Genomic DNA, 13,839 nt, shown 5'->3' with positions numbered 1-13,839 from the left:
CAAATTGTCATATATAATACAAGCTTAATACTAAAACAAACTAAATATACACATAAAAAGGAGAGACCAAAAGAAGATCTAAACATGTCGGAGTCAAATTTACCAACCATCAACTTCTTCAAAATTTCACCCAAAAAAAACAAATTACCTTCACAACCTGACAAACAAAATAAACGATTATGGAAGTTTATTGTACGTTTTTGAAAGTTTATAGTTATGAACTAAACTAATAACTTAAACAGAATAAGTGTTACTAAATAATGAAAGTAAAAAATTTAGAGTAATCAACTTCATAACTAAGTTACTGAATTATTGTTACCTTAAATTTAATCTTCAGATTCCAAAGAGTTTAAAAGATCTTCAAAATTTGACTCATAGTTCTCACACTCTAACAACCATTTTACCTTCTCACTAACTTCGTTTTCCAAATCCAAATGTGCCCTTTCTTTTCTAACATTAGCAAGCTTCAAGTGATTCAAATATTTTAAAAGAATCATATCATTAGATTCAAATATTTATTTAGCATAGTACTCGTGTTACACACGGTGGAACATATTTAAAACATAATATATATGTAACATCATATAAATTTAATGAAATGCAAATGTTGTACTTATAAATAAATTATACTTTTACATGAATTATAAGACATCATAACTTATTTGAATCAAAATACAAAAACATACAAAGACTAAAAAAAATAAATGAAAAGTTAAAAATATTGTATAACTTATACCAGCAGTATAATAATAAGCAAACAAAGGAAATTAGTATTCAAATCAATAAAACAATTCTACAATGTTGATTCAACAAAAACTTCTATCTCAATGTTGATTAAAAACATAAACTCTATCTAAAACATTTATTACACATTAATAACTGTAATGTTTATCACTCTAAGATAATACCCGTGTTTATTTACACATCAATTTTAAACATTTATTAAACATAAACGTTAAAAGATGTTAAAAGATAAACAATATATAAGACATTTCTTTTTATAAGTATATTATAAAATTATGTTGCAAAACAAACTATTATGACAATTAAAAAAATAAATTTAGTCTTTATTGAAAAAAACATGTTAAAATTCATTCAAGTGTGTTTGACATATAGTTAATTCTAAAATATATCATTTAGGAATTAGCCAAAGCTTTCTCTTCCATTTTTATAACTCTTTTGTGGATAAATTATGTTAAATAATTATTGAATACATATAATAATAAATAACATATTCGAGAAAACAAATATTTAACATTAGGTTGGCCTAAATAATTATCTGAATTTTAATGACTGCGGTTATAAAGTTATATTAAATTTTATTATTTTCTAAATGTTTTCTTGTGAAATTTTATGATTGTTTATATTTTTACGGTAATAATTACATTCACATATTTTGTTTTTAGTTTTACATAATCTTCTAGATATTAATGCTAACGTTAACTCATTATGGCATACATTAACATTTTAGTTTAATACTTAATCATGTTGGTTTGTTAAACACTTGTTGAAATTAGATAATACAGTTTAAAAACTAATCGGAAACTCGATTGGACAGAAAATTTTGAAGTTCATACTAGGATAATACGGTTAAATATTTTCATGGTTTTACTAATATAGACAAGTTTGTATAACTATTAACTTTTTATGTAAACAATGTTACTCTCTAATATTTTGTTTAGGTCATCTTAATGTTAATATATGGTTTTCTATTTATGAAAATTTATGGTTGTCTATATTGATTTTGTTATTTATCTATTTTCAATCTGTGTGTAACACGGGTACTATCCTAGTTGTCTTATATAAGTCTACTATTCTACTCTCTTCCTATAGAAATCTCATCCTATGAATATCTCATGAATTGGATTTGTACGACAATGAGGTTGTATTTGTTTGATAACATGTCATTTAATATAAAACCAATAGCTAAACATATAACATGCCAAATAGGTTAAACTCGTTAAACATAATTTAATATGTTGTCATAAGATTGTTCTAAAACCAGTTGAGAGATAACCATGTTTATAACAAGGTAAGACCGACTCAACCCAACCACTCATGTGATTTTACAGTCAAAACGGTTTTAATAAAAAAAAATCATAACATTCAAGGAAAATTGTCAAACTTAGGCTCCGTATGTGGGCGTCGTATGTTTGTCACAGTTTCTAAACACGTTCCATTTTGTTCATATTCTACAGTATGTAACCCTAAATGGATCTAAATTTATGTCTACTGTTAGTTGTATTTAGTTATAATTAGGGTTTTAGCCCATATAGTTGGCTAAAGCCCATGGGCCTTTTATGGGTTGATAGCTAGGGTTTATTTGTGTATAAATAGATGTGGTTGTTTATGTATTTCACACACCTTCAAGTAATAAACATTACTTCACTACAACCATCTTATTCTTTACATGGTATCAGAGCTACGGCTCTCGATCCAAACCCTAGCCGCCATCTGATCTGAACCATAGTCTGACCAGCCCGCTACCAGATCTGAAACGAGCTTTAACCTCGTTATACCTACTGTTTTGTCACGAAATCTTTTTTCGAGACACCTCCTGCCATCACCACCACCACCATCGTAACCAGCAACCTCCGAAACATCATCCGTCAAAAAATCACCGCCAGCTGCCGCCTGACGCGCCGCCACGCGCCGCCCAGTTGCCGTCACTGTCTCCCACGCGCCGGCGCATGACTGGGTTTCCGGTCACCGGATTTTTTCCAGATCTGTTGTTTTTTACTTCCGAAGCTTCATGTGTTGTTAGTTTTCTAATACGACAACCTTTTTCCGTCTGTCTCGGTTATTGTGTTCGAGTTTTGTTCAACACTCCAGCTACCAGATCCAATGGAAGCCAAAAAGACCACTGAAAGTCAGATTGCTCCAGGTATTATCAACTACTCTGCTGTCCTTCGCATTCCCGTTAAGCTTGACTCAAAAAATTGGGGTTCGTGGAGTTTCTTTGTCCAAAAGGGTCTTGAAAGTATGGACAAAGACGACCATCTCACTAAACCACCCCCGGACCCGATTACCAAAGAATGGAAAATTGATGATAGCGGAATCCTAATGGCCCTATGGAATGCTATGGATACACAAATCCTTACTATTGCTCAAAACTTTTCCACCGTAAAGGAAATGTGGGGTCACCTCTCTTCATCCTTTTCGGCTAAGGAGTCTATCTCTCATGCTTATTATATGGTTCAAGCCTATGGCCGGGCCGAACAAGGTGATTCTACATTTACCGACTATTTCACACGATTTTGCAAACTCCGAGATGAGCTTCGCACTATGTTTCCACCCACTACTGATTTGAAGATTCAGGAGGAGCGAAACGCCAAGATGGATGTCATGACATTCATTGTCGGGATATCACCTAAGTATTCAAGCGCCCGGCTCCTACTGTTGAGCAACTCCGCTGCTACATCTTCAGTTGCATCAACCTTTCATCTGTTACGGGAAATGTATGGTCCTGGTGCAACTCTACCTCCTACTGATACATTGGCTATGTATACATTTACTGGTCGGGGTACTGGTCGAGGTTCTCATATGACCCACAAAAAGGGTATTGGACGGGGCGGTGGTCTTGTTTGTCACTATTGCAAGGAACCGGGTCATACGAAATGGGACTGCCCGAACCGCCCTCCTGGAAGCCAGCCACCTCCTCGTCCCAAAGCTCGTTTGGCTGCCGCTGGTGAGACTTCAGATCCAACCGCCACTCCCACATACACAGTTAGCTAAGAAGACTACTGTCGTCTCTAGCAGCTTCTAGCCTCTCAGACTCCTGCTCCATGTGCCAATACGGCCGATTCAGGTACGCTTCCTAGTCCTTCTTCATCTTGGATTATTGATTCGGGTGCCACTCATCACATGACTGGGAACTCGGGTATTTTGTCCAACCTTAATAAAGTCTCCCACCAACCTGTTCGACTGGCTGATGGGTCTTCCTGTCCTGTACTGGGGGTTGGATCCATTAACACCTCATCCAACTTAAACCTCTCGTCTATTCTATATGTTCCTAAATTTCCCGATAACCTTTGTTCGGTAAGCCAACTTACTAAACAACACAATTGCTCCGCTAAATTTTATCCTACTCACTGTATCTTTCAGGAACTAGGGACGAACCGTCTGATTGGCACAGGTTTTGAATCTGGAGGCCTCACCGCTTAACCTTCCCGTCAGGTCCTACATGTTCTACAGTAAATGCTTCAGTCAAGGAGGACCACTGTCGGTTAGGTCATCCCTCTACAGCGGTTATGAGGCAAATGCGTCCAGATTTACCACTTTCGTCTTTTAAATTTCATTGTGAGTCGTGTCAACTTGGTAAACATACCAGGCGTCCCTATCCCCCCTAGAGTGTCTAATCGAGTCAGTTTTTGTTTTGAACTTTTGCATTCTGATGTATGGGGGCCTTGCCCTACCAAATCTACTTTGGGTTTTGAATATTTTGTTAGCTTTATTGATGACTATTCTCGCACTACGTGGATTTATTTGATGAAATCTCATAGTGAGGTTTTTTCCATATTTCAAGAATTTAATGCTTATGTTCAAAATCAATTTAACACCACCATTAAAACTTTCCGATCCGATAATGCTAAGGAATATTTTTCCACCGACTTTTCTTCATACTTAAAAAACAACGGCATTATTCATGAATCATCATGTGCATATACATCTCAACAAAACGGTGTGTCCGAACGCAAAAATCTTCACCTATTGGATGTTGCTCGCACACTCATGATCCAATCACGTGTACCTCATCGTTTTTGGGGAGATGCCGTTCTCACAGCTGCATATCTGATTAACCGCATGCCCACACCCGTTCTTCATGGTAAAACACCGTTTTCTGTACTATGTCCCACCGGTACTCCTTTTCCTCTCGCACCAAAAGTCTTTGGTTGCGTTGCCTATGTTCATAACCATCGTCCGAAAACAATCAAACTTGATCCTCGAGCCCTTCGTTGTATCTTTGTTGGTTACTCACGGGTTCAAAAAGAGTATCGGTGCTATAGCCCATCTCTTCACCGATACTTTACTAGTGCCGATGTCACTTTTAATGAGTCCTGTCCTTACTTTCCTGAGTGTTCCACTCCTGTTTCTGACCCGTTTCCTGACCTCGATATACCCACATCTCCCTTCATCCCCACCATTCCTGTGTCAATTCCTTCTACCGATCCAATCTCTACTGATTCTGACCCATCGACAGAATCTCCGCCACTGCTTTTCACATATGCTAGGGGAGGTAGGGGTCAAACATCAGCGACACTTGATTCACACCCTGACCACGACCCCGAAATACCCTCCGATACTCCGTCTACATCTGAGCAATCCACACCTCTCACTAATACATCCTTACCCGATCCAACAACCTCCGATACACCCGTTTATGATCCTCCTGGTGCACCACTTCCCGATATACCTATTTCCTTTCGCAAGGAACCCCGTAAATGTACTCGTTACCCGATCCAGGACTATGTTGCCTACACCCACCTATCTTCTGAATCTCATGCGTACACCACTACCCTTGATTCCTACCCGATTCCCAAAATATGACGAGTGCTCTCGCTCACCCAGGATGGATACAGGCTATGGAAGATGAAATTGGGGCTCTAAAGTCCAATCATACATGGGATCTTGAAACACTTCCTAAAGGGAAGCGTATTGTTGGTTGTCGTTGGGTGTTTACGGTTAAACTACACCCGAACGGCTCCTTACACCGCTTAAAGGCTCGGTTGGTTGCAAAAGGGTATTCTCAGGCATATGGCATTGATTACGATGAAACCTTCTCTCCAGTTGCTAAAATGTCATATGTCCGTATTTGTATCGCTCTTGCTGCCATTAATCATTGGCCGCTCCACCAGCTTGATGTCAAGAACGCCTTTCTTAATGGTGTTCTTGAGGAGGAGGTATATATGGAGCAGCCCCCAGGGTTCGTTGTTGAGGAGGAGGCCTCGAAATTTTGCAGACTACGTCGTTCTCTATATGGTTTTAAACAGTCTCCCAGGGCATGGTTTGGTCGATTCTCTAGTGTTATGGGACAGTTTGGGATGACTCGGAGTGCCTACGATCACTCTGTCTTCTTTAGACACCAGAAAGGAAAGAGGATTATCGTAGTTGTTTATGTGGATGACATTATAATCACAGGTGATGACGAGGTCGGGATCACCGAACTCAAGCAGTTTCTTCACTCTCAGTTTCAGGTCAGCGACTTAGGTCGATTGAGGTATTTCCTTGGCATAGAAGTATCTCGCTCTCCACAAGGAATACTTCTCTCCCAACGAAAGTATGTCCTTGATATGTTAACTGAATGTGGCTTACTGGGTTGTAAACCTGTTGATACCCCAATGCTTCCTACAAAGAAACTCCTCCCAAAGGAAGGAGATCCAATGAAAGATCCTGAGCGATACAGACAGTTGGTTGGTAAACTTAATTATTTAACCGTCACACGACCGGATATCTCCTTTACTGTTAGTGTTCTGAGCCAATTTATGGCTGCACCATACACCGGTCACTGGGATGCTGCCCTTCGTGTCTTAAGAAATCTTAAGACCTCACCTGGCTTGGGTATACTGTACTCCGATCAGGGTCATTGTCGTGTGGGTGCCTTCACGGAAGAAGGAGATGGTCGGATATCAGGGTTCTCAGATGCAGATTGGGCAGGTTGTCCGATTTCTCGACGATCTACCACCGGATATTGTGTGTTTGTTGGAGGAAATCTTGTATCATGGAAGAGTAAGAAGCAACACACGGTTTCCCGGTCGAATGCCAAATCGGAGTATAGAGCCATGGCAGATGTAACATCAGAGATGACATGGGTTCGTCGTCTTCTCAGAGAGCTCGGGGTTGTTTCTAATGACTTGATGAGGTTATACTGTGATAGTCAGTCAACCATTCACATAGCCAAGAATCAAGTATTTCATGAGAGGACAAAACATATTGAGGTCGACTGCCACCTTATCAGAGATCGAGTAGTAGGCACACAAACTGACCCTCCTTCCATTCAACCAGTTCATGTGAAGACAAATTTTCAGCTAGCAGACATTCTAACTAAACCGCTCCGGAAAGCTCAGATAGATTTTATTTGTAACAAGTTGGGCATGATTAACATCTATGCTCCAACTTGAGGAGGAGTGTTAGTTGTATTTAGTTATAATTAGGGTTTTAGCCCATATAGTTGGCTAAAGCCCATGGGCCTTTTATGGGTTGATAGATAGAGTTTATTTGTGTATAAATAGATGTAGTTGTTTATGTATTTCACACACCTTCAAATAATAAACATTACTTCACTACAACAATCTTATTCTTTACATCTACTATAATTTGATTCTTTCTAGCCAACTTATTTTTATCCAGTTAATCCAAATACGAATGTCAATTTTTAAATCAACTATGAGCCTAGATACGAATGTCAATTCTTAAATCAACTATGAACTTACGTATATTTGGTTAATATAAGTATAAAGTCGATTGTTAAACCCGCTAGCATTAGCATGACCACCCTGTATTAACTTTTTTAGTTATAAAACTGGAAGTGAGGATACAAGAGTGTTTACCCACATCAAGGATATGTTCAGTTGTGAAAGTTAATTTTAATACCCAAAAGTATCCACTCAACCCCATAACTTCTCAAAAATATGGTCAAACTTGTGTCAACTAAAAAAACCAAGGTCAATTAGTCAATATATATATATAAATAAATAAATAACCATAATATATAAACCAGTTGGCCTTAACCCTAATATACAATACCCCTCAATCAAACTAACCCAAATCAAAAGATTAAATTTAACCCAAAAAAAAAAATCTCAAACTCCTTTGAAAACTAAAACTATAAGAGAAAAACCAAATCATGTAAATAAAAATATCATCATGATACTATTGACAACCTGCATTCCTTCCTGGACCTCCATAATAAATATAATTCCCCCAAACATTATTTTTTCCAGCTTTTATATCATAACAATTTGGATGATCAGCCAATAAATGCAGGTTTGTTAAAGGTAGCAAACTATTATCCCAATCAACAACCTGCAAATTCCTAAAATATGCAGCTTTTCCAAACCCTTCATCGGCAAAATGCCCACTGCCCATTTGGGTATTTGTATGATAACCCCTTGATCGCGAGTTCACGATTTCACCACCGAATTGTATCATGCTTGCTTCTTTTTGAAGATGAGTGAATAAAAACGAGGGCCAGTACCCGATTAGCACCCCGTGTCCAAGTTGTAGCCACCAATGTCCATGCTTAGGGTCCTATATTAATAACAAGTTGATGTTACACACATCTAGAGGTGACAAAATGGACTGGCTGGGTAACGGGTCAAAACTGGTCAAAGGTGAAAAACATGCTGTTTTTATTAATAAGGGTTCACATGCTTAAGGCTAGGGTTAAAAAGATAATATTTTTACAACTTGGTTATGATCCGTCAACCCTTTAACAAGTTTCGATATATGGGTTAAACAGTTCTGTTCGAGTTACATGATTTTAAGTATGTGGGGGTTAGGGTTGATGTTATTGACAAAACAAAATAAAATGGTCGTGTTTTGGTTGAACAATTCAACCCGTGAATCCAGCACGGAAGACAACCCTAAACTTTTAGTGCTCACTAACTAAATTCAATTATTAAAAAATTTGTATTGTTATAGTTTCTGTAATCATATTGAACGAGCTAGTTATTTACAAAATGAATTATTAAATATTGGAAAATATCGTCTTGGTTTTAAAAAAAATACATCATCATCGTACTCAGTAAATTCCACTAATAGCAAAGTTATGGTAGGGTCTGACGAGGGTAAGATGTAGACAGCCTTAACTCTACCCCGTATGAATAAAGAGGCTGTTTCTGGTGAGACCCCCGGTGAGATAGTAGTTTTGCATCAAGCCTTGGACATAAGACACATAACACTCAACCATCGGCCGATTAGTGCATGCACCATTGTCTTTCGGCTATCAACGCCACCACATGATGCCTGATTAACCTTCAGCCACTTTTAACGTTATTTTCACGAAGTTAGTAAAATAACGTCAAAATTAGTGCAATTTCACTTTTGCCCCTGAGAGCCCACATATAAAAAAAATACCTATTGCGCATTTGTACCATTTGTACTGAGGTGACCAGATGAGCGAGTTAGGTAACGGGTCAAAGGTTAACCGTTGACCAAAATGTATTTTTAGTAAGTACATTCTACATTCCATTATTTAAAAACTATATTACTATTATAATACTATGCTTTGAGTTATTTATAAAAAAATGCCAAAGATGGAAAAAAAATGTGCTGGGTCAACCCGGGCAGTCTTTTCCAACCCGTACAAAAAAAACGACCTGTTTTAACATAAACGCATTTGACCCGTTACCCAACCCAAATGACCCGCTGACCTTGCCCCCATTTAATGTCACCTATTTATGAAACATTTGCAGTTTTGCACTATAGGCAAAATAGCCTTCTAATTTGTTTTACTTTCGTTTATCAGTATTGTAACAGTTAGGATTTAGAAGTATCTGAGTAGAAAACAAACAAACAATAGTTAAACAAAAGTCCAAAACCCAGACAATACATATCTTAGTTATAATCCATATAATTTAATCACTTGACTAAAAGTTAAAGAAATGCCTATACATGGGAGACACTTCCAAGAAATGAAAAAGGGAATCTTACAAATTTTATATTCCCTTTGTTTGTCCTAAATAAACAATTAAACATTAACATTTTAAAACAAAAATGTTATTGAATTGACCTTCCTTTAAAAAAAACCCAGACAAAGATTCTTGTTGATTTAGATTTTACTTATGTATTAAGTTTTCTAAATAAACAAATAATAATCATTTAGCATTTACCTTCCATATCATGACACCGATATCGAATTGTTGTCCGTTGTACGATGATCTAGGAGATATTGCTGCACCGATTGCAATCCTGCTATTTGTTTGAACAAATCCCGAGCATAGCAAGTTATAGCATCCCGTTGCTTGGTATGCATCCGTCTGTAAATATATAAATAAAATGATTGGTTGTAACGACTTTTTAAAGTTTTTAAATTATTTGGAAGTTCTGAAATGCTCCTGATACTATATCCTATTATATATAGTGATGGGTTTCGTAGCTCCCACTAAAGACGAGATTTTTTTCTAAAAAGTGAAAAAAGAAAATTATAATTGTGCGCTTGAAATTTTTAAACGGTGCGTCCGCACAATTTTTTTTCTCAAAAGTGTGTCGGCATGTGTTATTTTCGACGGTGCATCAATGTGCTTTTATTGCTCCCAAAATTTCCTAGGACACGTGGCGTCAACTGGTGGCTTCTTACACTTTTTAGGTATAATTTCCTTATAGGACAACCCCACCTTGACAGCTTTGTTTAAATCAGTGGTTTAGATCATTGTTGTAGTAATATTGTTTTTTCAATCATAATTAATGCGTAAAAAGTTGTGCAAAAAAACGTGTTTGATATTACTTACAGTCCAGTAGGTGAAGAATCTAGGATACCCATCTCCGTATAACTCCGGGCTAACCTGAAGAATTATGAAAAGCTTGAAATCACATTTGAACATATTTAGAAGTAATAATCACATTTACATATATAAAAGTCATGCCTTCATATTTGCTAAATACAAATGTGGAATGTTACCTGCCAACCAGCTTCTATGGTATTGAGATCATTACCAAATGAACCAGAAATGACCCATAACTGTGACAGACTAAACTCATTTGGATCTGTGACCTCAGGTGTCCATACATTCATGCTGGCCTTTGCTCCATAATATTCATCTCCATTTGCAAAAGCAACTGCATGCTATAACTCAAAATATACTGCATCTCATTACTTTTTTAACTAAAAAATTTTTTTAAAAATGTGTAGTACTATGTTATACCATATAATCCCAAAATACAAATGGGACAAAAATAAAAGATAGAAAAAACTGATATCACATATCTTGACTTAAACAATACTATGTAAACTTGATATTAATTTGGGGGTGTTTGGCTGTGCATTCGAAAGTATGTATAATATACAATTTTACGTTCATTTATAGAAACTAGAATATAAATCATTTTTGCGGAAGAAAAAATAGTGACTTCGTTCGTGGAAGAAAAAATAGTGACTTCGTTCGTGTGAAATGGACTTTTTTAAGGTTACGCTTTAAATTTTTAAAATCTAAAACTTGCATAAAATCATATTTACTTATCAGAAAAAATTTAGTATAAATTACACCAATTCTAAAAACATAAGTTTTCACATTTTTCCTATTTTGAACAATATAATTTGTGATGTGAATCATATGATCATTATACACTTCTCTTGATATCATGACTTTTGTTAGATAAATACTACATTGCACCAATTTTCAAGTGATATATGAAATTATCCTTTTTTTTATTGTAAAGAATATGAATTTTCAGTCATCCATACATTAATAATCATCAAAAGCTACTACAATCATTTTCAAAACACAAATCAAATCAGTTTCCACTTTGAAAAGTAGTTGTAAAAAGACAAAACTAACCTCATGACCACCACTCATGGTATCATGCCTAACACCTATGATCTTCCTCCCAAATCTTCTAATCGAATTCGCTCGCAAAACATCATGTTCACTAGTTCGTCTAATCGGAATAGTCCCTTCCGGACAGCACTCGTCTGATTCTGCCCATAACTGAATCGTCTCAAATCGTTCATCACTCGAATTATACCCCTCCGGCCTCTCTATAGGTGGTTCCTGCCATATAACCATAAAAAAATCTTAAAATGTCATAAAATCGATCACCAAATCAATCAAGAAATCAAATTAGTTTGTGTAATTACACACCAATGGCCTCTGTCCTCTTAATTTTGGATGATCAAACGCCGGTTGAAGATGAGATTGAACACAATCGATAATATCACCATCAGGACTCTGTTTCAAAAGCAAAACAGAGTAACAATCATTAAAACTCAAGTTAAGTCAAAATTAAAACAAACCCAAATCATTAAAACTCAAATTAAGTCAAAATAAAAAAAAATTAATAAAAAAGAAACAAACTTAAATCATCAGAACTCAAATTAAGTCAAAACTAAAACAAATCATTAAAACTCAAATTTAGTCAAAATCAAAACAGGGTAACAATTCCAAATCATCAAAACTCACATTAAGTCAAAATTAAAATGAAACCCACATCATTAAAACTCTAATTTAGTCAAATCAAAAACAAACCCAGATCATTAAAAGTTCAATTTAGTCAAATAGAGTCAAAATCAAAACCAACACAAATTTTCAAAACAAAAAAAAAATTCAAAAAGATTCATCATTTCAAACCTGAATTGTTTTGACCGAAGGCTTGTTGATCTTCTTCAAATGAAGCTTAACTCTGTTTAATCTTGTTTCAGTTGCATTAATCCGTACAGATTCCGAAACAAAGACAAACAGAAACAGAGTACCGACAAATGTGAGTCTAATAGTTGATTTGTAAGACATGGGTATATATTTAAGAAACAATGCAAGTGTTCGGTTATGGGTTTTGATCAGGTGTTTTGGATATAATAAAACATTCAGTTGTCTGTTTGCTAATTAGACATAATGATGAAGAAGACAACAATAACAAGAAACAAATGGTTTATACCAAGTTTTTGGTGCATTTCTTCAAAGACAAGAACATTTGGTAAGTTTTGTTTCTCTCTCTAGAATCAAGATTCTTTGATCTTGTGCAGTGACACACACAACCAGCTTATATATGTACATTATACAGAGTGTGGGGTTTTAAATCCATTAACATTGATCCCAGTAGTCAAGTCTTTTTATTATTATTATTATTTTAAATGGCACCCATAATGTGTGTGTTAGTGTGTGTCAGAGAGATTCCACTTTGGTGTCTGCAAACTGAAGGTGGTGGAAAATACTCATAGATGTAGTTAAGGTATAGGCAGCCTTATAGACTTATAGGTTTACCCAAACTGAAGGTGGTGGAAAATACTCATAGATGTATTTAAGGTATAGGCAGCCTAAGGCTGAGGGGTGTGGGGGGCGCGAGAGGGGGCGTGAGTGGGGGCGCCAGCCAATAATATTGTGACGTGTGGCAGAGAGAGAAACTTGATAAGATGGGTGTTGGTAGTGGTGATAGCGCCCCGGGCCATGGTGTGGAGGGGCGCGAGAGGGGGCGCGAGCGGTTTATTTTTTTATTTTTTTATAAATGTATTAAAAAAACGTATTATTAAAAAAACAAGAAATTATTTAAAAAAACACACATTAATTAAAAAAACACATTAATATATAAAAAAAAATTAAAGTACTAAAGAAAAACATTATTCTTATTATTCGGCTTCGTCTTCTTCGATCAACCTCTTCCGGATACGTTCCTTTTGTTTTTCCATCAGCATTTGGTCGACCGGATTTAGGTGGCTGAAGTCTCTTGCAAGGAAGTCCAAATCTCTCATTCTTTTTTTTTCCTTTTTGTCAATAGAGACCACCTCCATGGTTTTGTTGAATTTATTGAGGGATTCAACAAGATCGTTGATGTTTACGGCTTCCCCCTCAGCCGGTTTTTTCCCCCTGGCGTCCCTTCCCAATGGCCGCCTCCTCGGCGGTGAAGACGTTTCCTCCCCCGCAACGTTTAGGTCGAATCCAACCCGGCAATCCGACCCGGCGGAAGTGCTGTACGCTCCAGACGAACTAGTTTTAGTCCGTTTCGGCCCTACTTCCGCATCAAGGTCCGGCGCCACTAGCTCAACCCACTTGGAACACCTTCTCAACCTCTCCCACACCTTTACATCGTCCCACGTCTTCACCGTCCCATACCTCCGCAGGCACTCCTGCCTCCACTCTTCGACAGTGAAATTATAGACCGCCAAATCGTCACTGCCACTTGGTCTCATAC

At 36.7% G+C, this 13,839-nt stretch overlaps 1 protein-coding gene across 1 annotated transcript; it reads right to left on the bottom strand.

Annotated features, from left to right (window-relative positions):
• Positions 1-7,739: 7,739 nt before the first annotated feature.
• Positions 7,740-12,601, bottom strand: LOC143604449 (protein neprosin-like). The gene is made up of 7 exons (XM_077080922.1): positions 12,285-12,601; positions 11,799-11,885; positions 11,496-11,708; positions 10,619-10,783; positions 10,449-10,502; positions 9,831-9,977; positions 7,740-8,247 (listed from the first exon to the last, which is right to left on the bottom strand). Exons 1-7 carry the CDS (start codon positions 12,441-12,443, stop codon positions 7,870-7,872), a joined length of 1,203 nt encoding a protein of 400 aa, XP_076937037.1. The 5' UTR covers positions 12,444-12,601; the 3' UTR covers positions 7,740-7,869.
• Between the last annotated feature and the right edge of the window lie 1,238 nt (positions 12,602-13,839).

Source organism: Bidens hawaiensis, unplaced genomic scaffold (genome assembly GCF_021521415.1).
Source record: "Bidens hawaiensis isolate Kalapana, Puna unplaced genomic scaffold, B.hawaiensis_p1.1 tig00065161_1, whole genome shotgun sequence".
In the NCBI taxonomy this organism is placed as follows: Eukaryota; Viridiplantae; Streptophyta; class Magnoliopsida; order Asterales; family Asteraceae; genus Bidens; species Bidens hawaiensis.
The sequence above is the reverse complement of the archived record's forward strand: the minus strand, read 5'-3'. Positions and strand labels throughout refer to the sequence as shown.

Coding starts and splice junctions, on each gene's coding strand:
- LOC143604449 (XM_077080922.1), bottom strand. CDS start 12,443: ATGTCTTACAAATCAACTATTAGACTCACATTTGTCGGTACTCTGTTT. Junction 11,886..12,284: donor CTTCGGTCAAAACAATTCAG/GTTTGAAATGAT, acceptor CTTTTGAAACAG/AGTCCTGATGGTGATATTAT. Junction 10,784..11,495: donor CCATGAGTGGTGGTCATGAG/GTTAGTTTTGTC, acceptor TTTGAGTTATAG/CATGCAGTTGCTTTTGCAAA.